The 25185-nt window shown below is 40.8% G+C and overlaps 1 protein-coding gene across 3 annotated transcripts; it reads right to left on the minus strand.

Annotated features, from left to right (window-relative positions):
* On the minus strand, positions 1 to 23552 carry NOL11 (nucleolar protein 11). 3 transcript variants are annotated; one of them, XM_040452146.1, is made up of 18 exons: positions 23357 to 23552; positions 21517 to 21630; positions 21331 to 21387; positions 18139 to 18287; positions 16716 to 16773; positions 16272 to 16416; positions 13873 to 14061; positions 12125 to 12201; positions 9507 to 9630; positions 8826 to 8914; positions 8177 to 8245; positions 7277 to 7461; positions 6999 to 7124; positions 6622 to 6789; positions 6108 to 6186; positions 5380 to 5472; positions 581 to 688; positions 1 to 415 (listed from the first exon to the last, which is right to left on the minus strand). In XM_040452146.1, the coding sequence occupies exons 1-18, from the start codon at positions 23495 to 23497 to the stop codon at positions 299 to 301; spliced, it is 2088 nt and encodes a 695-aa protein (XP_040308080.1). In that variant the 5' UTR covers positions 23498 to 23552; the 3' UTR covers positions 1 to 298. The 3 variants fall into 3 exon arrangements, with proteins under 3 accessions (XP_040308080.1, XP_040308079.1, XP_040308081.1); XM_040452145.1 differs by having other exon boundaries at positions 6622 to 6849; XM_040452147.1 differs by lacking the exons at positions 18139 to 18287; positions 21517 to 21630; positions 23357 to 23552 and having other exon boundaries at positions 6622 to 6849; positions 21331 to 21384.
* Between the last annotated feature and the right edge of the window lie 1633 nt (positions 23553 to 25185).

Genomic DNA, 25185 nt, shown 5'->3' on the forward strand with positions numbered 1-25185 from the left:
CATGGTAAGAAATTAGATTTTTATCAATACACAAATAAGTTTACTTAAAATCAGCTCAGTTACATATTTAAAAAAAGTTTCAGAACCTCTCCTCACCAATGTCCATAAACTAAAATAGGTTCACATGAAACCTATGTTCCAACCCAGAAGAATGCAACAGTGATGGTCCAGGTACTAGAGGACTCATTTCTCTGGTCACGGAGACAGTTACAAACAAAACACATCTCTTGCCTGGATGAGCAGGAAGAATTCACATAAAAGAGCTTCATAAAACATCTATGAAGGAGAATCGGTAGTATCAGAAGAGTTCCAGTACTTCGATTGAATATAATTCCCTATTATTCTTTTCTTGATTTAGTTTTTGCAGCTCACGAAAACTTACTTCAATCTTGTTGAGCTCGGAGCAAATGCATATCTAAAGAAAAAAGTTTCAAAGTAACTTTTACCATAACTTCCACACACAAACAAATCCTCCACGATTACTTATAACTATGCCAATTCAAAAATGTTAAGAATAAATTATAATGTAAGTGACACTCGGGTACAAAAGGAATTCAGCATGTATCAAATAATCACACACCTGGGATTTCACAAACTTATAAAGACTTAACAGTAGTCTTTTTGCTTCTGGTATCATTACCACAACGGTAAAGTTAGCATCCAGAAGGAGGCATATCCAATCCATAATCTGAGGATAAACAGGAAAAGGAAAGTTAAGATTTTAAATTTAATTTTAGGTTAATTCATTTTAGAAAGTCCAGAATTATATCAAACAGTTATAAGAAAAGTTAGTCTTGTTTACAAAAATCTAAGCATTTAAGTTTAGAAATGGACGAATTTCTAAACAATATAAAAATGGTCTTCCTTGCTTTACACTTGTTATTTTACAAGTATAACTCAGTCTTTTTCACAGCAATAATCTGTAAAAAGAAAGCCAGAGTGACATTTAATCCAAGGGAGAGTTAGTACATGGTTTTTATTTTTTTTTTTTTTTTAATTTTTTTTCAATGTTTATTTATTTTTGGAACAGAGAGACACAGAGTATGAATGGGGGAGGGGCAGAGAGAGAGGGAGACACAGAATCGGAAACAGGCTCCAGGCTCTGAGCCATCAGCCCAGAGCCCGACGCGGGGCTCGAACTCACCGACCGCGAGATCGCGACCTGGCTGAAGTCGGACGCTTAACCGACTGCGCCACCCAGGCGCCCCAGTACATGGTTTTTATTACAAATTTTTTTGTAATCAGGGCACCTGGCTGGCCTGGTCTGGTCTGTGGAGCATGGGGACTCGACCTCAGGGTTGTGGGTTCGAGCCCCACATTGGATATAGAGATTACTTAAAAATACAATCTTAAAAAAAATTATTGACAGTTACAAAAAACAACCCACTCATCTCCTACTCTGAAATATACCCTATGCCCCAAGAATAGGATGTGGTGTGTCAAAGATGAACTACCATGAACTAAAATACAATCGCTATACATTTATTAAAGTATTCTACATAGTTTGACACCTTCAGATGGGCTACAGTTAACATGCAATATCACTTGTCATGAAAAAGCATTAAGGAAACTCATCCACCATTTGGGTGAAGAAGGGAAGGTTCATTCCCTATGAAACTCCTTACACCAAAATAAATTTTTTTATATGAATCAAGGAATTAAACACAGAAAAGGAAACCATGAATGTACTAAGAAAGGGTGACTATTTCTATTTTTATATTCTCTGAGTTGAAAGGGCCTCAAGCATGACCTAGCCATAACGAAGCCAAAAAGGAAAAGCTTAATAATTTTAAAAATTAAAACTTTAAAATAAAATCAGAAACTTATCTATCGCAAAAATTACACTGAAAAAAGTAAAAAGACAAGTGATAGGAAGAAAGTACTTATAATACACTCCATAGAAAAAGACAATTTCCTAATACACAAAGAATTCTTTATAAGCCAAAACGAAAAACACAGAAAAAGCAATTGAAAACTGGACAAAGAAGCCAACCTGGCAGTTCACGAAAGGAAATGTAAACAGACAAGAAAAGATGGTCACAACCCTTCAGAAAGGTACTGGCATTTTGGAAACTAAAAATGCAGGGCATCTGGGTGGCTCAGTCATTAGAGCATAGGACTCTTGATCTCCGAGTTGTGAGCTCAATGCCAGGTGTAGAGATTACTTAATACGGAAAAAAAAGGGGAGGGGGAGAAATTATTTAAAACAAACAAACACCTAAAAAAAAAAAATGCATGTACCCTTTATCCAGTAATTTCACTCCTGGGAATTTACTCCACAGGTGTTCCTTTATAATCATACTAGAATATCTGTGTAGGGGCACCTGGCTGCTTCAGCCAGTAGGGCATGTGACTCTTGATCTTAGGGTTTTGAGTTTGAGCTCCAGATTGGATACAGAAATTACTTGAGAAAAAGAAAGGGGGGGGGGGCGCCCGGGTGGGTCAACCAGTTAAGCAGCCGACTCTTGATTGTGGCTCAGGTCATGATCTTAGGGTTTGTGAGTTTCAGTGTCACAGTGGAGCCTGTTTGGGACTCAATCTCTCTGTCTCTTCTATGCTTGCTCACAATCTCTCTCTCAAAATAAATATTTAAAAAAATAATTAAAAAAAGAGTATCTGTGTAAAGATGTTCGCTGAAGGTTTACAATAATAAAAAAACTGTAAACAACTTAATGCAAATCAACAGGGGACTGACATAAATTAAGATTCTCCATAAAATGAAATAGTATGCAGCGATTAAAAAGAATGAGGCAGGGAGCGCCTGGCTGGCTCAGTCAGCACAGTATGCAATTCTTCATATCGGAGTCTGAGTTTGAGTCTCATGCTGGGTGTAGAGATTACTTAAGAAAATTTTTAATTGAATTAAAAGAAAAAAAAAAAAAGAAGAAGAGAAATGAGGCAGATGTTTGGTCCAGAAAATGTCTAAAACTCAGGGCTGAATAAAAAAGCAAATTGCAAATAGCATGCATATTATGACCTAATTTCTGTTAGAAAAACAAGAGGAAGATAAGTTAGGGTATAGAAAGAAAATTCCCAGACATAAAAGAGACTTTTTTAAGTTAACTTCATCTCTTCACCCAACACGGAGCTCGAACTCACAACCCTGAGAATGAGAAATGCACGCTCCACCACCTGAGCCATACAGGTGCCCCAAAAGAAACTCTTAATATTGGTTATCCCTAAGACGGACAAGGGGAGTGGAGAAGCAACCGCTGATAATGTTGGAGTTTTTAGCTCCAAAAATTAACTTCTTAGGGGCACTTGGGTGGCTCAGGTGGTTAAACATCCCACTTTGGCTCAGGTCACGATCTCATGGTTTGTGGGTTTGAGCCCTATGTGGGGTTCTGTGCTGACAGCTCGGAGCCTGGAGCCTGCTTCGGATTCTGGGTCTCCCTCTCTCTCTGCCCCTTCCCCACTTGCGTTCAGTTCAGTTTTTCTCTCTCTCAAAGATAAATAAAAACATTTTAAAAAATTAAAAAAAAATAAAAATTACTTAATAAAATTTTACTAAAAAAAAAAAAAACGAAAGTAGGGGTGCCTGGGTGGCTCAGTCGGTTGAGCGACCGACTTCGGCTCAGGTCATGATCTCACGGTTTGTGAGTTCAAGTCCCGAGTCGGGCTCTATGCTGACAGCTCAGAGCCTGGAGCCTGCTTCAGATTCTGTGTCTCCCTCTCTCTCTGCCCCTCTGCCACTCATGCTCTGTCTCAGACATAAATAAACATTAAAAAAATTTTTTATTTATTTATTTATTCATTTATTTATTTATTTATTTTTGGGACAGAGAGAGACAGAGCATGAACGGGGGAGGGGCAGAGAGAGAGGGAGACACAGAATCGGAAACAGGCTCCAGGCTCCGAGCCATCAGCCCAGAGCCTGACGCGGGGCTCGAACTCATGGACCGCGAGATCGTGACCTGGCTGAAGCCAGACGCTTAACCGACTGCGCCACCCAGGCGCCCCCCAAAATTTTTTTTTGAATGAAAGTAGTCAAATTTAGTGTTTGAACTGCTTAATTAGGATAACATATTCTTAAACCACAATATTTTTTTTTCAGGAATTTCTATACCCAACATGGGGCTCACACGCACAACCCTAAGATTGAGAGTTGCACACTCTATGGACTGAGCCAGCCATGCGTTACTAGCAACAATAAACTTTTTAATGTTTTAAACTGCTTCTCAAATAAATACTGTATTTAAAGAGATTCTCTGAAAACATTTTTTTTCCATTAATCTTAATTCTCTTATTCTTAAAGATTTTTGGACACTTACACCATCTCCCAAAGAGATAAGGAAATTCTTGAAAAGGGTCACAATAGCAAGAATTTAAGATGTATTTAAGTTCTTTAGCACAGAATTTTGACCCCAAATTGAGAGATCCTCCCCACCTCTCACTCCAGTGGTTTGTATACAGGGTGAGAGAGGAAATTCATATGGACTAGGAGACAAAGAGAAATCAGTTACCGAATTCCAAGTTCTGACACTATTATATGTAACATTATTTTGTTCTTACAGACTTTTCCTAGCACCAGATCGAGTTAAAAAGTTAAAAAGATGATCTCACCCCTATGTTTACCGTGGCATTATTTACAATAGCCAAATTATAAAAGCAGTGTAAGTGTCCATCGATATATAAATGGATAAAGAAGATGTGGGGAAGGTGTGTGTGTGTGTGTGTGTGTGTGTGTGTGTGTGTGTGTGTATGTATAATGGAATATCACTCAGCATTAAAAACGAATGAACTCAAGGGGCACCTGGGTGGCTCGGTCAGTTGACTATCTGACTCTTGATCTCAGCTCAGGTCATGATGTCACGGCTTGTGAGATCAAGCCCTGCATCCGGCTCTGTGCTGACAGTGCGGAGCCGCCTTGGGATATTCTCTCTCTCTCTCTCTCTCTCTCTCTCTCTCTCTCTCTCTCTCCACCTCTACCCCACTTGCTGCTGCTGCCCCACTCATAAATAAATAAACATTACAAAAAAAATACCCGGAAAGTTGCTATTTGCAATAACACGGATGGAGCTGGAGTGTATTATGCCAAGTGCAATCAGTCAGAGAAAGACAAATACCACATGATTTCACTCATATACGGAATTTACAACACAAGTGAACAAAGAAAAAAAGAGACAAACCAAAAAAACAGACTCTTACTGTAGAGTACAGACTGTTGGTTACTAGAGTGGAGATGGGTGGGGAGAATGGGGGAAATAGGTGAAGGGAAATAATGAGCGTTCACTGATTATGATGAGCACTCAGTAATGCCTGGAACTGTTCAATCGCTATACTGTGCACGTGCAATTGATATAACACTGTATGTCAGCTCTACTGGAATTAAAATAAAACTAAAAAGTTAAAAAAATTTTTTTAAAAAGATGATCTTACTTGGTTCAAGGTTGGAGGGTGCAGTCCAGGAAGAGTCATAGTAGCATTTTCACTACACTTCAGATAAAGGAAATACAAATACTGGAGAAATAGCTGGGTAGGAAGAAAAAGGACAATTTATCACTTTGATAGAAAAATTTTCTCTCTCTATAAAGCTAACAAAGAGACTGAAGAATTTTAAGAAGCTACTGAATTTAATTATACAGCAGACAAATATGCTAGACATCTGGGGACATAAGAAGAATAAAACAGTCTTTGCTATCAATGGGGAGTTCATCTGGTTGGGGAGGGGTAGCTGGGAAGCTTATGCTGTTAGTAAACAATAAGCAGAAAAGAGAGAATCCATCTCTGGGCAATTCTTTTTAGTTTCTACTTTTTTTTTTTTTAAATATTTGTTTGTTTAAAAGTAAGCTCTACGCCCAACACGGGCTCATACTCACAACCCTAAGATCAAGTGTCATATGCTCCACTGAGAGCGAGCCGGCCAGGCACCTGTTTTTAATGCAGATGGATCAACTTGGCCTTCAGGCTTGGCACCAAGCATGCCAAGATCTGCCCACCAAAAATCACTCGTCTCCTTGGCACAGTTTTTCACCGTGGGGGCTGGGAAACCTCTTATTCACATGAAGGAGACTTCATTGATCACCTTTCAAATGCCCTAAAGTCGGTCAGTTGAGCAGTGAAATGTATAGAATATAAAATTCCATAGGATGTCTACAAACACTTACAGTGACATGTTGTGCTGGGATGTCTTTCAAGTGCGGCAGAAGAAACATTTCGCTATAAGCTGAATGAAGAATTGCATTTCTACTCAGGACTAAAGGAAAACCTTGTTTCAACAAATGAAGGCTTTTCTACCGGAATTATGAGTAACTCCCTGCCTCAATGAGATCTTTTCTAAATTTATATGAAAGTTTCACTTTTCTGAAAGAGCTCGATCACTGAACTTTCTCCTCATCACGACAGGTCACCTGGAATACTTCACTCATCTAACTGGTATTTATTCAGAAGACTAATTTTTAGAATTGATAGAACTTCTGCTTTCATACGCCTTCTTAAAACAGGTTTAAGTAAGTTATTTGAATCTAGCACTGAATGTATTCCACATTCAGGCAGAAACTGAAAAAAAACCGAAGAAAACAAAAAGCACCTGAAATGATCTACTTATTCCCGGGTTACCGCCTGGCACTCGCCTGTATCTGTGGAAAGAGACAATACGGGGGAGAGGGTTTCAAAGGATACAGCAGTGCCGCTCTCTTCGGTACCACAGGGCACGAGGTGGTCTCCTCGGCTGCGTCCTGAGGCTTTTGGTTTAACTTCCGATCACAGCTATCACAGTTTTGTTCGTCAGCATTGAAACCGTTTTGAAGAATTTCCGTTTGCTCGTCCATTTTCTCTTGCACAGGATCACTACAGTCAGAAACTGATTCCATATTGATTTCTGTTTCTTGAAGACTGTCATCACTAATGCTATCATGTTAATTGAAAGTGAGAAATTAATTCATCGCTGCATGAACTAGAAAAATGTTCATTCTGTAAGCATCTGAAGTTTTAGAAATCAAGGACTGTAAGAGAGTAAAGATGCAGTGGAGAAAAAGGACCATCAGCTTCTAACTTACCTCAAGAAAATTTTTAAGCAAGCGCAGGTGATCGATTCAGGAATGTCGGGGAACTGCTGTAGACACAGCTGTAACATCTGCACATCTGTCTTTTCCAAGGCCGCCTCCATCAGGCCGGGGCACAAGCTGAGACAAAACACCATGAACCACTTTTGTATAGCAAGAAAGATCTCAACTGCAAATAACGTATAAGCTTTTTCAGAGTATGAATACTAGAACTGTAAAAAGCAAGGTCAAAAGAGTTACAGACACAAAGCGTGGTACACAGAAACACTTACCTATAAGAAAGCACGTGTGTCTGGATAAGTTGCATCAGAGAGTTCCGGGGGTAAAATGATGGCTCTGTTGTATGTCGTCCCAGAAGTTCTAATACTATGTCCCCAACAATAGTATGAAAGTCAGGTGTCCGCTTCACAGCCAGAAATTTACATAGTTCTACTTCAATGTCTTTTTCTGAACCTTTCTGAAAGGGTGGAAGTAACAGACTTCAGTCTAGTACAGGAAACAAACATCACTCTGAAGTCAAAAGTTCCTAGCTCAACATTTTCTCAAATCACTTAACAACATTCATGCATTCCTGTGAAACTGGGAGTTGATATGATATGCTACACAAAGACCAAACCAAAACAGAAATTAATTCCAGGGTTTAGAGATCAAATTTTTTAAGAGGCAAAGTGACAAGTGTATTCAACGCAAAGGAAAGAGATCCTGATGAGGCCACCTCCCTCTCACAAAATGGTCAGTAAGAGTCAAATAAGCCAAAGTATTAGGTAGCTCTGACAACCTGAAGACACTATACATATGTTAGCTGCAGATATTAAACCATGATCAGAAAAATTAGAATGGAAAGCAGATGGGATTTCTTTTACCACTTCGGTTGATTTTTCATATTTCTTTTTTTTTTTTAATTATTTTAATGTTTATTTTTGAGAGAGAGACAGAGAGAGAGAGAGAGAGAGAGAGAGACAAAGAGACGGAGCGCAAGCAGGGGAGGGACAGAAAGAGACAGGGAAACACAGAATCTGAAACAGGCTCCAGGCTCTGAGCCGTCAGCACAGAACCCGAGGCGGGGCTCGAACTCACAAACGGTGAGATCATGACCTGAGCCAAAGTCGGACGCTTAACCGACTGAGTCACCCAGGTGCCTCGATTTTTCATATTTCTAGTATTTTATTTACCTTTATTGTTGATAAAAGTTGTTCGAATGCTGGAGGCGGCACATTCACTTCAATTTTCCTTCTCCTTAACTGGAATTAAGTAAATTGATTAGGATCTCAAAACAGTACAAAAGATCCAACGTATATTTAGAAGAATATAAAATGTCCTAAAGACACTAGAATTGCACCCCTAATGCTCTCATCACAAGCTTTTCAAAATATTATAGCTTCGTTATAGTGAAGAATGGGTTTATTTAGAGTAATTTAAATACCTTTAAGGTTTTTGTTTTTTAAACACACACACAAAACTCGCTATACTCAACAAGGTATTATTACTAATTGCAAACTGTCCATTTTCACACCTGTGTCTTAGACATACACATATGCCCATAAAAATTAACTACTCAACTACACCTGACATTTTGGATAAAGGCTGTCAGGTTACTGGGTACTGGGTTCACGATTCAAATTGCCGTCATGAAGATCAAAGCCGTAAGAGTTGTACAGATGTGAATTATTAAAATAATCCCAACTTTTTTTTTCCTCTCTTTTTTTAAAATATTTGCACTAACATTTTTGGAGAACTTTTTTTTTCTTTTTTTAAGATCTTATTTTTAAGTAATCTCTACCCACCCTGCACTAACATTTCTATTTCAACTACCAAACTTACAATTCTCTTCGACTGCTCTGAGTTCTGGGATCCAAATCCATATCCTCGAGATGCTTCCCAGTTTACAAAATGAGGCACAGTGTGAGTGCCTAAGAAAACACAAAGCATACAATTTCTGAAAATTTTTGACCTATTGGTGTTTAGCCAAACGACAACCATTCATGCACAATTCAAGAGATGCTTTAAAGACCACTGAATCCTACTGATAACCCCACATCAGTAAGTCACAATACCGTAAAAGGGTATGTGCCCAGCAACATTAAGCCAACAGATGAGATCACTGGGAAACACGAGAGGATAAAGCAATTAGTGATTTTGCCTGGGGGACTCTTCCAATGCCCCTAATGTCAGAACACTGGTGTTCAAAACAGTGTAGCTCTTCAGCCTACACCAGTACCTGCAGGATAGACTGCTCCCAAGGTAGATACCTGGGCCAAGGAAATTTCAATGAACAGTGGCAAATTGCAACATCAAAAACAGGCTCTGTAAACTGATGGCTGTAGAAATCTACATCACCCTGGAAGTTAATAAAATGGTTTACATTAATAAGAAAAAAAGAGAAGTTCCTGGGGTGCCTGGCTGGCTCAGTTGGTACAGCATGCGACTCTTGATCTTGGGGTCATGAGTTCGAGCCCCACATTAGGCACAGAGGTTACTTTAAAAAAAGGGGTGGCCTCCTACCTGGATCTTGACTATGCTTGAGTTTTCCAAGAGCACCTGCTAATGAAGATACTTCACACTTGTATGGAATCACAGTAAGAAATTTTCCATGTAGCATAAATAAATTTTCCCCAAAATACCAGAGCTACAAAAAATGTCACAGAAAATGTAAGCAATTTTTTTCTAAGATCTGAATCACACTTACAACAATAACTTAGTGTTAAGTAATCTTAACAAAAAACAACAGGATAAAGTTAAACAACTTTCCAGAATAACCTCACATGTACAACTTATTAACTGGGTAGGCTTACACAGCTCTTATTTCTACCCACGACTGAATGAAGCACAATTTAATGTTTATTTATTTTCGAGAGAGAGAGAGAGAGAGAGACAAGCACAAACAGGGAAGGGGCAGAGAGAGAGGGAGACACAGGATCTGAAGCAGGCACCAGGCTCTGAACTGTCAGCGCAGAGCCTGATGTGGGGCTTGAACTCATGAACCATGAGATCATGACCTGAGCCAAAGTCGGGCACTTAACCGACTGAGCCACCCAGGCGCCCCTGAATGAAGCATAATTTAAAGGATACTCTCAACTCTTAAAAATCTGATCACTGTATGCATTTAAAATAATTATTTAAAAATAGTATTGCCACTATTCTAAAGCTATTAATGTAATGATTACCAAGGCTACTTAACAGGACACTCAGTTAATGATGTGCTAGATGAAAAAAGCAGATGGGAATGCAAGCTGGTGCAGCCACTCTGGAAAACAGTATGGAGGGCCCTCAAAAAACTAAAAACAGAACTACCCTACGACCCAGCAATTGCGCTACCAGGTATTTATCCAAGGGATACAGGTGTGCTATTTTGAAGGGACACATGCACCCCAATGTTTATAGCAGCGCTATCGACAACAGCCAAAGTATGGAAAGAGCCCAAATGTCCATCGATGGATGAATGGGCAAAGAAGATGTGGTGTATATATACAATGGGAGTATTACTCGGCAATCAAAAAGAATGAAATCTTGCCATTTGCAACTATGTGGACAGAACTAGAGGGTATTATGCTAAGCAAAATTAGAGAAAGAAATCTCCTATGACTTCGCTCATATGAGGACTCTAAGAGACAAAACAGATGAACATAGGGGAAGGGAAACAAAAATAATATAAAAACAGGGAGGGAGACAAAACAGAAAAAACTCATAAATATGGAGAACCAATTGAGAGTTAATGGAGGGGTTCTGGGAGGGAGGATGGGCTAAATGGGTAAGGGGCACCAAGGAATTTACTCCGCAAATCATTGTTGCACTATATGCTAATTTGGATGTAAATTGTAAAATAAAATTAAAATTAAAAAAAAAAAAAGAAAAAAGCAGAATTTAACATTGTTTCTATCTTAGGATTCCAATTATTAAAATAGTATAAATAAGATATATGAACAAAAAGCTTAAAGAAACATGGAAATCATATGTTAGAGCAGAATTGTGAATGGTTAACTCTGTTGTAAGTATAAATTACAATTTTTTTAAATGTTTATTCATTTTTGAGAGAGAGAGAGGGGGTATGAAAAGGGGAGGAGCAAAGAGAGAGGGGAACAGAAGATGTGAAACAGGCTCCACGCTGAGAGCAGCAAGGCTGATGAATTCATGAACCATGAGATCATGACCTGGGCCAAAGTCAGATGCCCAACTAAACCACCCAGGCACCCCTATAAATTAGAATTATATTGTATGCTGAGAAATTTAGTCTCTTTATCCTCTAATTACAATTATCAGTAAAGCTGTATTACCTTTATTTGCATTGTATTCGCATTCACTAAACCACCAATGTTTACTGAGCACCTCTGCTAGACACTGAAGATAAAATGGGTAACAAAACAGACAAGGACCCCCGGCCTCAGGAAGTTTACAGTTTGGTTGGTCTAAATTTTAATTCTTTAATAATTCTTGTGTAACTCCACAAGAATGTTTAATATATATCTAAAAGACTAATTTGTTAAAAAAGTAACAGCCCTGGCACATGGTTCAAAATACAAAGGCAGGGGTGCCTGGTTGGCTGAGTCGGTAGAGCATGTGACTCCTGCTTGGTCTCAAAGCCGTGAGTTCAAGCCCCACACCAGATACAGAAAATACTTAAAAAATAAAAACAAAATATAAAAAAACAATACAAAAGTAAAAAGGTCAAACCAAAGAGCAGCTAAAAACAAAAGTTGTTTTATTTACTAATTATTCTCCCTTGATCTAAAATTACCCCAAATTTAGTGTTTTGAAAGTAACAAACATAAAAGAAAATTCAAATAACCAAACAAGTATACTCTTGCAGATAAAAAAATATTTCTTAATTTATTTTAATCGAAAATTGCCAAATAGGGACGCCTGGGTGGTTCAGTCAGTTGAACCACGAATCAGCTCGAGTCATGAATCCAGGGTCTTGGGACTGATCTCCACGCTCAACATGGAGCCTGCTTAAGATTCTCTCTCTCACTCTCCCTCTGCCCCCGGCTCACGTGGGCTCACACGCACTTTCTCTCAAAACAAAAACTGCCAAATTATTTAGATCGGAAGTCTCTTCCTTTACAGTGCATTTATCATGCACAAAAGTACTAAATTTGAAAAAAGAGTCAAGGACAAAAACTTACTTGACCGCTGGTCCCCTGTGGTAACTCTCTGGAAGTCTGTAGTGTTTGAAATTTCGTGTTCCATATGGAAAGGCATTCTGTAAAATAAGATATACAAATTCAGACGTCGTGCCACATGTAAATGTGTGATGCTGAGGGCAGGGGGAAGTGGGGAGACTGGGGAGAGTCACAGCTAAACACACAAGTCTTGCTTCATTCAGTATAAAAAGAAGTCACAAAGACAGTGAGTACCACAGAAATTCAAGGAAATGAGATCTCATGACAAGTGGACATGTGTGAGGGCAGGGGGCATATGGGAGATCTATGTATCTTCCCCTCAATTTTACTGTGAACCTTAAACTGTTCTAATAAAAGAAAGCTAATAATACTAACAGTAATAATAATGACAAATGTTAATATGGAAAGGGCTCTTTGATCTCTCAGGTAAGTGAATAAACAAGGTGCACAGCAGCATGTATGGTATGCTACCATTCATGGAAAAAGAAGAGGAAAAAAAATAAGCAGTAGTATTTGCTTGCATGCATATAAAAACCCTCTGGAAAGAGACGATGGAAGCTCTAACGGTGGTTACCAGGTTTCGGGGGGTAGAGCAGAACCAGAAAGAGGGATGATGGTGGGGGAGAGGAACAGCACAGGGCGGTAAAGTGGCGGGGCGCCAGGACTTGAGAAAAGTAAGGTCCGTGACCGAAGAGGCAATCTGCTTGGACTGAATCCCCGCTCTACTGAATCCTCTAACACTTGTTTCCTGGTCTGTAAAACAGGAATGCTATTAGTAACTACCTTCTCTCCTGGCACTGTTGGAAGATTAAATAATGCAAAGCGATAACACAAGTAAAATGCCTGGCCCAGGATAGCTACGCTGTATCTAGTAGCTTCTATCTCAATAAGCAGGAGAAACAAAGAACCACAGACGAGCACAGGCAGATGAGAGCACAGGCAGATGACGCGTACAGTCAATAGGAAGCCTGGACTGAATAAATCAAAGGGTTTTTGCTCTGCAACTGGGAAAAGAGACCGGAAAAGGTGGGTGAGGTCTAGACTGTAAGAGACCTGAATACCAAACAAAAGACTCTTGAGTTTTATAGTGTTGCCTAAGAGATCCCAATCTAGCACTGGTCAGGAACAAATGTGTTCTTCGTGATAGACTTCAAGTCTGTGTTGTGTGGAGGGGTGTTTGGGGGCTAGGGGAGGTGCAAATGAAAATCATGCTCTGAAGTCACCGATGGAAAAGCATTCTAGTAGACCCTGAATTTCAAGTCATCCAGGTCGTGTGGACTTCCATTCTGCTGAAATGCCACCAGGCTATGAATTTAATTCTCTACTGTAAGGCTTACCAATGATCAAACGCCCATGGGCTGGTACAGATATTTGCAGTTTTTATTTCTTTAAGACATTAGTCATGAGCAAGGTAATGATATAAGGAAATGTTTTTTAAAAAGATGAAGCACCTGGTTGTCTCAGGAAAGTATGTGACCCTTAATCTCAGGGTCGCTGAGTTTCAGCCCCACGTGGGGCATAGAGATGACCAAAATAAATAAATAAATAAATAACCTGGGGGGAAGAAAAAGATTAACGTTAAGATAAAATCAAAGACCTATTCAAGAAGAGTTAGGAAGCTACAAAAATAATTTGAGTACGATGATAAAGAAAATGAATGGGTGGTAATAAATACAAAAGAAAAAGAAGAAAAAGAGGCACACGTTGAAGGAAAAACCCAAAGGACTTCTTAATTGATCACATCCAGTCACCCTTGGAAGCTGGCAGCGGCGGTCCTAGGACTGCTACATGATCCTGATCCAGGACGGTGAGTGCAACACCACTTTGAGCATTACCGGCCACCACAGTCTTGAGCAATAGCGATCTGACTACCCTCTGATTTTCGTCTGGGTCCCTCGGATGTATTGGTATCAAGGTTTCATATACACACCCATCAGAGCCTGTTGGGAACAAGCATTTGTTGCTCATTATCAGTTAAAGGACAGTTCTAGATCTTTCAGAGCTAAAGGTACCAGGTTATTTGTAAGTTGTACCAATTTGATAGAAGATATAATCAGAAAAATAAAGTTAACAATCACACTGCTCTTTGCTTTCCCTTAAAGAACGCACTGCACTACAAACCTAAAATTGAGCTGGGTGTGGAGCCTGCTTATGATTCTTTCTCTCTCCCCCCTGCCCTTCCCCTGCTCACTTGCTCTCAAAAAAAAAAAAAAAAAAATCGTCACAACAGGTAAGAATTACAAACTGCAGATACTAGTACGAACTTAAAATATGAGAAGGAACTGTCAGGAATACAGACAATCTAGTCACCAAGAGGATGTATCTCACATTTAAGATTAATTAGCATTCGGGTCTGCACATGACATTTTTTGTTACTCCATCACCCTGAAAACTGTATGAAGTGGCCGTTTTTTGTATGTCAATTGAAGTTGGGCAATTTCACGTGGTTCTAGCTGAATAACACAAGGATTTTAGGGCTCTTTGGTTCAGATTCCCTTATTCCTATGTTCATTCATTAACTCACAAGCTTTCATTTAATCGTAAGTATATCTGGGGTGCCTAGCTGGCTCAGTCAGTACAGCATGCAACTTTTTTTTTTGTTTTGTTTTTAATGTTTGAGAGAGAGAGAAAGAGAGCACATGCAGGGAGGGGCAGAGAGAGGGGGACAAAGGATCCAAAGCGGGCTCTGTGCTGATAGCAGAAAACCCAAAGTGAGACTCAAAGTCACAAACTAGGAGATCATGACCCGAGCTAGCATCAGACACTTAACCAATTGAGCCACCCAGGTGCCCAAGCATGCAACTCCTAGTCGCAGGGTTGTGAGTTCAAGCCTCATGTTGGGCATGGAGCCGACTTAAAAAAACAAAACAGAACAACACCAGTAAGTATATAAGTGAAACCATAAGAAAACCAGTCCTTCTTGAGCAAAGGCATTAAGTGCATTCCAAAGATCTTCTAGATATGATAGGAATCTTTTTCTTAATAGCCATTGCAAACATTTGCACATTAAAAAACTTCACAGGTTTTTAATTGTGGTAATATGAAAATGCTGCTTTTGTTTCTTTCTCCCTTTTCTCAAAACAACTTCAAGAGGAGCCATAAAGAGCAGGAGGATGAGAATCCCACACAGGCACTCTTCTTTCTCCTAGTCACATACAATCGGATTATACTTTAGACCATTACATACAGCTAAACTCCAAGGCATTAACAAATCTATAAAATGCTGGCTGGCAGAGGCCACGAATGCTTTGTTAGTCTCCTTTAACCCATCTGCCTCCACCACTGTTCAAAGAAGGGCAAACTATACCTTAAGGCTAAACAAGAGGACTACCGGAGCCACTCAGTACCAACCTTAGGGGTGCCTGAGTGGCTCAGTCTGCTGAGCGTCTGGCTTCAGCTCAGGTCATGATCTCGCGGTTCGTGGGTTGGAGCCCCACATCAGGCTCGCTGCGGACAGTCTGTCAGTGCAGAGCCTGCTTTGGATCCTGTCCCCCTCTCTCTGCCCCTCCCCTGCCTGCACTCTCCCAAAAATAAATATTAAAAAAACAAAACAAAAAAAACCCTCTTAATTTATGGGTCACTATTTACAATATCAAACAACCTGACTTTATCACGATAGTGATTTTTCCTTCTTTATTGGTATTATATTATTACTATTTATTGCTTATGATAAATTTTAAGATATAAAAGGTACCTGCCGATGGGCCGCCTGGGTGGCTCGGTCGGTTAAGCTTCCGACTTCGGCTCAGGTCACGAAATCATGGTTCATGAGGACAAGCCCCATGTCAGACTCTGTGCTGACAGCTCAGAGCCTGGAGCCTGCTTCAGATTCTGTGTCTCCCTCTCTCTCTGCCCCTCCCCTGCTCATGCTCTGTCTCTCTCTCAGAAATGAATAAACATTAAAAAAATTAAAATAATAAAGAAATAAATAAATAAAAAATAAAAGGTACCTGCCGAGAAATACTGACTTAATGCGTGACCACACATGACAAAGTGCAAAAAGTGAGGGCATAAATGCTTGTAAGGAAGCACGTGAAGGGAAGTGTTACAATAGACAACTGCAAAAACCTAAGACTCAAACTCCAAAAAACCACCATCCTGTGATATCCCTTTATTTACTATCTCTGAAAGTTCAAAGAAAAATACTTACTTAATGACATCAGAGAGATGAATTTCCGATCCACAGATGCAGTAAAATTCTGTATGACAGATTTTTCTTCTTGTCCATGGAAGAGTGTGTATTTGCTTAAGGTGCGAGAGCTAAATGTTTGTATGTAAGCAAAGTGATTTCCATGCTGCACACAAAAAAAGGGTTTATTTAAAAATATTTCCATTTCAACCAACTGTACCTAAATGTTAAAGCCAACTGTCACTCTAATTACTTCAACGAGTGCTTAAAAACCTCTTATCCATTTAAACGTATTCTAAAATGTATTTCCTTGTAACTAATAGGTTTTTTAGCATTTAAAAATACACACACACACACACACACACACATCTGAGAGAAATACTAATGCCCGATTTTAGTTTTAAAAATAATATAGGTGAATTTGAAATGTCACAAAACAGGCCAGGAATTAGAGCGGTCACTTACTTTTTCAGTAATAAAGATTAAGACAGGATGCCTAAATACCATGAAAACCTTTGTCCACCTGAAAAACAGAAAAATTATAAAACATCAAATCACCAGCTGAGAGAAACCCATCAAACTAAATTTAAGAGGATACCTTATCTTCAATATTTTTTAGAGCCAGAGAGACACCAGAGAACATTTGATTCGGTGTTTCAAGATACATATACGACAGGGAATCAGTAGGCATTTCTCTGTCAAATGCATCTCTGGATTAAATGCAAGTTCCCGGAGCTTTGAAAGACAATGTGAGGGGCGCCTGGGTGGCTCAGTCGGTTAAGCGTCCGACTTCAACTCAGGTCACGATCTCGCGGTCCGTGAGTTCAAGCCCCGCGTCGGGCTCTGGGCTGATGGCTCAGAGCCTGGAGCCTGCTTCTGATTCTGTGTCTCCCTCTCTCTCTGCCCCACCCCCGTTCATGCTCTGTCTCTCTCTGTCTCAAAAATAAATAAACGTTAAAAAAAAAATTTAACAAAAAAAAAAGGAAGACAATGTGAATTGTAAAGCTCCAAAGGGGTGGCTGTGGGACATTGTGCAGTGTTATTAACCTTATCTGACTCACCTCCTCTCCCTTTTCAGTCACTTTTGGGACCCATGCTCTGAGGAAAACATGAGGCGCTCATGTGCCTTCCTCGAGCCGCAGAAGGACAGTGGGCCGGGGGTTGGGGGTGACGGGCTTCTAGGCAAGGCCACACACAGCCAGAGTCTGGCAAAGTGGCCATTAGAACACAGGTCCTCCACCTACGTCCCTTTTCCGAGGGATTTCCTCCACTTTCCTCCACACATTAGGAGCATTCAACAAGATACACATAGTCCAAGATACACATAGTCACTGTCCACACTGTTCACTCAGTACAAGCCTTCGCCTTGACTTTCAGGAACTTAGCTTGCATCAAGTAGACCTGGACAGGGAGCAAGTTCACTAAACAGGAAATGTGATAAAATAATGGGGACTGGAGGGGATTTCCTTCTATCATTTGAGTGAGTCATTTTTCCAGTTTTATTCCAGAATTTGGGACAGCAGAGGGCTCAAAGCACTATCATGATTTTACTAACAACAAACTACTTTTGCTCAGGGGTAAGGGTTCCAACCTTGGCAGTCAGGGCAATAGGACAGAAAACAGAGATTTTGGTCTCCTGGAGTTACCCACTTCATATTCAAATAATTGACTATCCAGTTCTCTGTCATTAGAACAGGATTCGTATGTCCCTGCAGTTTCCTCAATCGCCTAACACTCTCAAGGCTTCTGGAGGATGCTAATTTGGCCAACAGCACATACATGGTTTTTGATTAAGGTTTGTTATGTTTATAACCAAGGCAAAGAATGTCAAAAAACATGCAGAGTCCATTATTTTGGTAAAAATTCACTTACAAGTATTGGAACTTACTTAATCACTTCATCATCAGAGAGAACAGTTTCAATTTTCTGCTGGGGCTCTGCAAGCAAGGCCTCTAAACCACGAACAGCACCTTCCTTGAATAGCACTAAGGGTTCTGTCCCTTGTATTGAATGTATCCTATAGATCTCAGCTGACAACTTGAAAAACATAAGAATGCATTAATTTTTATTCTAAAACAATTGTCACCTAATAAAATAAGGATGTTTATAGAAAGCTTATTTTTAAGAACTGATTTGTCTTCATTTTGATTCAGCTTTGTATGGTTCCAAAGTCAAATGTACAACATAAATATACATAGAAGCCTTTTCTTTATAAAGTTTATTTATTTACTTATTTATTTAGAGTGCAAGCAATAGGTTTAAAGGCTGAGAGGGAGGGAGAGAGAGCATCCCAAGCAGGCTCCACACTGTCAGCATAGAGCCTGACTCGGGGCGCGATCTCACGAACTGCAAAATTATGACCTGCGCGGAAATGAAGAATAGGATGCTCCACCGACTGAACCACCCAGGCACCCCCACACAGAAGCCTTTTACTCCTATTCTGTGTACTCGGTCCCCTGCTCTCCCCCTTAAGTATTTTTTTGCATTTCTATGCATTTTTGGTTTATCCTTTCATTGTGAGTACTGGAGGTCAGGTACAACCTAGCTTTCTAAAAACTGAAGGTGGAAGAGGTATAAATAAAGCCACTAATTAGATTTAAGCAGTTGTGGTGCAAGACAAAGACTGATGCCATACTTACAACTACAGCCTGTAAACCCAAGAAAATAAGTTAACCCCACTGTAAAAATCAAGATCATGTTACCGCAGGGTAAATGAAAAGACGGAGGCCGAGAGACAACATAGTTAGCTAGCCAGAAGTTTCAAGGTTCCAAGTGATAAATGCCATTATATCTGAACCAGCTCCATTATAAGCCACGTCTACAACTTGCCAATTAGGGGCTCCTAAGTGGCTCAGTTGCTTACTCCTCCAACTTTGGCCCAGGTCCTGATCTCACAGTTCTGTGAATTCAAGCCCCTCGTCGGGCTCTGTGCTGACAGCTCAGAGCCTGGAGCCTGCTTCAGATTCTGTGTCTCCCTCTCTCCGCACCTCCTCCACTCACATTCAGTCTCTCTCTCAAAAATAATAAACATTTTAAAAATGTTTAAAATTTGCCAATTATACTTAGAATTAGACATCTTTGTTTATTCATAGCACATGCAGAGTGGGGGGAGGGGGGCAGAGAAAGGGGGAGAGGGACTGAGAGAATCTTAAGCAGGCTCCACACGCAGCACGGAGCACGATGCTGGACTGGATCCCATGACTGTGAGATCATGGGAAGCTCAGTCGATTGAGCCACCCAGGTACCCTAAGAGTTAGACATCTAGAACCGGAAGGAACTTTGGGGCGCCTGGGTTGGCTCAGTCAGTTAAGTGTCCAACTCTTGATTTCGGCTCAGGTCATGATCTCATGGTTCATGAGACTGAGCCCTGTGTTGGGCTCTGCAATAGTGTGAAGCCTGCTTGGGACTCTCTCTCTGCCCTGTCCCCACTAGCGCTCTCCACTAAAATAAATAAAAAGTAAAAAGTAAAAATAAATAAATAAATAAATAGATAGATAAATAGATGGATAGAAAGAACTGGAAGGAACTTTCAAGGTTACCCTAATTTGAGACTCTCAATTTGTAAGAAAAAGTTAATTAACATACTTTAGGTCATCACTAGAAAATGCACAGTTCCTCATGGTTATTTTTATTGCATTCTGAGCCACTCTTAAAATACATAATGCAGGGACGCCTGGGTGGCTCAGTCAGTTAAGCGCCCAGCTCTTGATTTCAGCTCAGATCATGATCTCACAGTTCGTGAGTTCAAACCCTGCATCGGGCTCTGCGCTGATAGTGGAGATTGCTTGGGATTCTCTCTCTCAGTATGTATGTAAATATATATATATAGGCGCGTGGGTGGCTCGGTCAGTTGAGTGTCCAACTTCAGCTCAGGTCATGCTCTCACAGTTCATGGGTTCAAGCCCCGTGTGGGGCTCTGTGCTGACAGCTCAGAGCCTGGTGTCTGCTTTGGATTCTGTGTCTCCCTCTCTCTCTCTCTCAAAAATAAACATTGAAAAAACAATACATGTGTGTATGTGTGTGTACATATATATATATGTATGTATATATATATACATACATATATATATATGTACACACACACACACACACACACACACACACACACACACATATATATTGCATCAAAGTAGCAGGACGTGTTCTACTTATTTTAAGAAAGGGCATGGTAAGTTCTCACAAGAGACATACCATAAACACCTGAACTCGTGGAAATTAACTGTAAACTTATTCAAGAATTATTTAAAAAAAAATTTTTTTTAATTATTTATTCTTGAGAGAGAGAGAAAGAGAGCAAGCGAGCAGTGGAGAGGCAGAGAGAGAGGGAGACACAGAATCCGAAGCAGGCTCCAGGCTCTGAGCTGGACAGCACAGAGCCCGACACGGGGCTTGAACTCATGAATCATGAGATCATGACCTGAGCCGAAGTTGGGACACTTAACCGGCTGAGCCACCCAGGTGCCCCAGGAATTATTTAAATTCTTAATCTCATGGAATAAAAAAGTTTATATTTTCTAACATTAACTCGTGAACTAAGATGTGTTACCAAGATACACTATAAGATAATTAGAATGAAAGCTAATGTAACCTTTATGCTCACTTTCACAGATGCATGAAGAGAAACGATCTACTACATTAAAAACGTTAGAAAATTCCGGGACACCTGGGTGGCTCAGCGGGTTGAGTGTCTGACTTCAGCTCAGATCTGATCTGGCGGCTTGAGTTCAAGCCCCACATCGGGCTTGCTGCTGTCAGTGCAGAGCCCATTTCCTATCCTCTGTCCTCCTCTCTCTACCCCTCCCTCCCTCCCTCTCAAAAGTAAATGAACATTTGGGGCATCTAGGTGGCCCAGTCAGGTGGGTGTCCAACTGTTGATCTCTGCTCCCATCACGATCTCACAGGGAGTTCGAGACTCACATCGGGCTCTGCACTGATGGTGCGCAGCCTGCCTGGGATCCTCTCTTTCCTTCTCTCTCCCCCTCATCTGCTTGTGCTCTGTCTCTCTCTTTCTCTCTCAAAATAAATACATAAACTTGAAAAACAAACACTTTTTTTAAAAAGTCAGAAAATTCAGACTTACTGTAGCTTTAAATACTTTATCCAGGTTTACATCTTCAGTATTCCATATTCTCAAAACCTTAAATCAAAACATACAAGTTAAGAAAGCATTCCAGTTTTCATTTACACCTAACAGTTTTCATTTACACAGTTAATAAATCAACACTTGTGCTGTATATATTATTATATAAGTAGTTTTAAAACTCACCTTATTGTCATGTACAACAATAAACTCTCCAGTTTGAAAGTTGCACACAGCTGGACACGTTATAATTTGGCCTTGTTTCACAGACCAGCTCCCCAAGGGTTTCTGATCAGACACCTAGTAAAATTAACATACAATATTCAAAAGGTCAATTTCAGATATTATAAGCAATTAAATTTACAATCAAGACAAAGGAAGAAATCATTAACATAATAGCATTTAACAAACTTCCTAAATTAAAAAAGTAAGTAGTCACAAAAGACAGTGTATGATTCCACTTAAGACAGAAAGTAGAATGGTGGTTTTCAGGGGCTGGGAGAATAGAGATTTACTGTTTAATGGTGGAGTTTCAGTTTTGTAAGATGAAAAGAGTTTGGGAGGTGGAGGGGGGTGATGACTGCACAACAACGTAAATGTACTAAATACCCTGAGCTGTATGATCAAAAAATGGTTAAGATCTAAGCTTTTTTTTTAAGTAGGCTCCATGCCCAGCATGGAGCCCAACGTGGGGCTTGAACTCACAACCCGGAGATCAAGACCTGAGCTGAGTGAGATCAAGAGTCGGAGGCTTAACCAACTCAGCCACCCAGGCACCCCGGGATGAATTTTATGTGTATTTTACTACAATTAAAAAACATAAAAAATTTTCAAAAAGTAATTTAAATGAAAATATGACTAAGTTTCTAAAATGAAAATGTAAATAAACAACACTATTTAGTGAACAGTACATTTAAAAAATGGATTCCACTGTGCATTTGAACAGAGGCATGGGAAACTGAGTAGGGACAGTCCCGATCATGTCAGTTTCAATCAGCCACTGTATTCCTACGCAGGAACTACAAAATTTTAAGTCCACTAGACAGCCAAGGTAAAAACCAACAGTGTCATCAGAGGAGTCAAGGGGCACCTGGGTGGCTCAGTCAGTTAAGCTTCTGACTCTTGATTTTGGGTCTGGTTGTGAGGTCATGGTTCGTGAGTTCGAACCCAATATTCGGCTCTGTGCTGGTCAGCAGGCAGCCTCCTTGGGATTCTGTCTCCCTCTCTCTCTGCCCCTCACTCGCTTGTTCTTTCTCTCTTAAAATAAATAAAAATAAACTTAAGAAAAAAAAAGGAATGTTGAGAATCTGTTCCCCAAACTTCCAAGTAGACAGCCAGCTTCTTAAAGACACGTGAAACTATGTTCAGCAGCCCAAATAAAACAATTACTTTCTATGAGACCACTAAAAGCACAACGTAGAACGTGTGGTGAGCCGAGAGCGAGGATGAAAAGGGGGTGGGACGTATAGAGCCTGTTCAGGACTCAACTCCAGGATTTATTTACAACACGGGAGTTGGCAAGAGACAGCTTACTCGGAATCAAAATTCCATCAAGCTACCAAGGAAACAAATAAACAATAAAACAATCCACACATCTCTTTTCCCCAAAGAGAGGGAAGAAGGGTATGGACACAAACACTGTTCCCATGCTGCCAATCATGCTCTCCCGCCCAATCTCTGTTCAACCTTCTGCGGGCAGCTGGGGTGACAGAAATCCCAGGAGGGGATGTTAAGGCCCTGTCGGAGAGATGCGAAGCGAAAGCACAGGTTTTCTTTTCGTTTCTGAGTATAGCCCACGTGCACTTAGACGCTCCGCCACTTGCAACTCCGAAATATGCCTCTCTCTCCAGGAAAACAGCCGAATCCTATTCTAGACCTCACTCAGCGTCCCGGGGGGGGCCAAGCCAGCTCTCCAACAAGCTTCTCGGCGATCTCTTTCTGAAGCCGTGAGAAACCTGCGGCTCTAGCTCAGTGAACAGAAAGGGGCAAGACCTCAGCGGGGGCTCTCCGATCACATCGCCCTCACCTTATAGAGGATGACGGTCCTGCCGCCGTGCGTCACTAGAAACTGGTCTGTTTTGTCGCTCTGCTCCACACCTAGGAGTCCGTTAGGCCCGGCACCCAAGGGTACCGTAGACAACGTGAATTCCTCCTCCAGGGCTGCCATTTTGGGCAAACCTACAGACGGCCGCGCATCCCTCCCGGCAGGCTTTGCGCTTTCTATCGCGAGAACTAAGATCGCAACTGGACAGGCGCTCGCCAAGTAACAAACCTGTTTGCTGAGCCTGCGACCTCTGCCGGGCGTGGCGGGCATGCAAGGCTGTGGGCGCCGCCGGGTGGGCGGAGCCTGGACTTTCCTTCTAGACTCCGCCTCCCAGCCACGCCCCGTCAGCGTCCCGGATGTACTCTGCGTGACGGGGATGGGCAGGCTGGGGAAAGCTTACGTTGCGTACAGCTGCCCAAGGTGCAGCGCCTTCTGCTAAGGATTTGAGAGTCTGAAGGGTGGGCGTGGCAGGTGACCAAACAGAAATAAGCACATTTTTGTTTTGGTTGTGGGTTTGTTTTTGTTTTGTTTTGTTTTGTTTTTACTCTACGTGAACTCTCTGGGAATTCTTTACCGAGGCCTCAAGGAACAGTGTGCTAGAGAAATTTACCTCTTTAAATAAACTCGATAAAGTCCTGTACCTAAGTGAGATGCCTAACCCACCTGCATCTGTCTCAGTCGCCTTCTGTTTTCTGAGCCCTGTCTAGCTAATAAGAACTTGTCTGATAGAAGGTGAAGGCCAAGGTCCTCTTGGGCAATTTTTATTTACATCATTTCTGGGAGAGATTTCTAATGTCAACATGATTTATTTATTTATTTATTTTTTAATTTTTTTTTTCAACGTTTATTTATTTTTGGGACAGAGAGAGACAGAGCATGAACGGGGGAGGGGCAGAGAGAGAGGGAGACACAGAATCGGAAGCAGGCTCCAGGCTCTGAGCCATCAGCCCAGAGCCTGGCGCGGGGCTCGAACTCCCGGACCGCGAGATCGTGACCTGGCTGAAGTCGGACGCTTAACCGACTGCGCCACCCAGGCGCCCCTCAACATGATTGATTTAACTAGTAATGTAAAAAAAAATAATAACGATAAATAGTTCATGTTCTTAGGGAGAAACCATCTAAATGGGCAATTACTAAAAAACCTATATCAGGTGTTACATCAGGGCAACATTTAAATCAAGCATCCACATAGATCGCCTTATGTGTGGAGATACTTTATGGCTACAACATTACAACACTGGAGACAAGAGGATATTTAGCTACTCTAAAGGAATCAAATACTGTTAAACTCTTAATAAGGCTAACAGGCCTTTAATTTTCCAAAGTTGCCAAGGAATTTGACTACGAATTTGTGGCCCCTTTGTTAGTTGGAAAAGAAGTACTATGAGATTCGACCCATCTTGGCCTCTGTGAAACCTTCCTTTTCGTCCCAGGACCGTTAATCGGCCTCTCCACTGAACGTTGTCTGGTGCATACTGCCCATGGTTTGGTTCCAGCCTAGACGTTGCCTCCTCCTCCAGGAAGCCTACCCTGATTCTCTGGGACTGGATTAAATGATTCAATGCACCGATGTTATTGTAACATGTGCCATCCAGTACTGGGAAAGCCTACTCAAATATCTGCCCCATTATGTTTTATTTCTTTGAAGGAACTCTGGATTTTTCACTAGTATCTGGCATAATGCCTGTCCCATAAATATTTGTGCGACTAATGAATAAATAGTGAAAGCTTACTCATAATTTTGAATTTGTGCTTTCCCTTTTCCTTCAGCTTGAAGACTTAAAACAGGGGTTCTTGGGATACCTGGCTCG

This window comes from Herpailurus yagouaroundi, unplaced genomic scaffold (genome assembly GCF_014898765.1).
Source record: "Herpailurus yagouaroundi ecotype Mexico unplaced genomic scaffold, PumYag 206, whole genome shotgun sequence".
In the NCBI taxonomy this organism is placed as follows: Eukaryota; Metazoa; Chordata; class Mammalia; order Carnivora; family Felidae; genus Herpailurus; species Herpailurus yagouaroundi.

What these genes read in the sequence shown, in the direction of transcription:
- NOL11 (XM_040452145.1), bottom strand. Translation starts at nt 23,497, where the DNA reads ATGGCAGCCCTGGAGGAGGAATTCACGTTGTCTACGGTACCCTTGGGT. An exon ending in ATAAAGTATTTAAAGCTACA is followed by an intron (nt 18,288 to 21,330) that starts GTAAGTCTGAAT and finishes ATGTTTTTCAAG; the next exon opens with TTGTCAGCTGAGATCTATAG. An exon ending in GCCGCTGCCAGCTTCCAAGG is followed by an intron (nt 12,202 to 13,872) that starts GTGACTGGATGT and finishes CTTATTTTACAG; the next exon opens with AATGCCTTTCCATATGGAAC.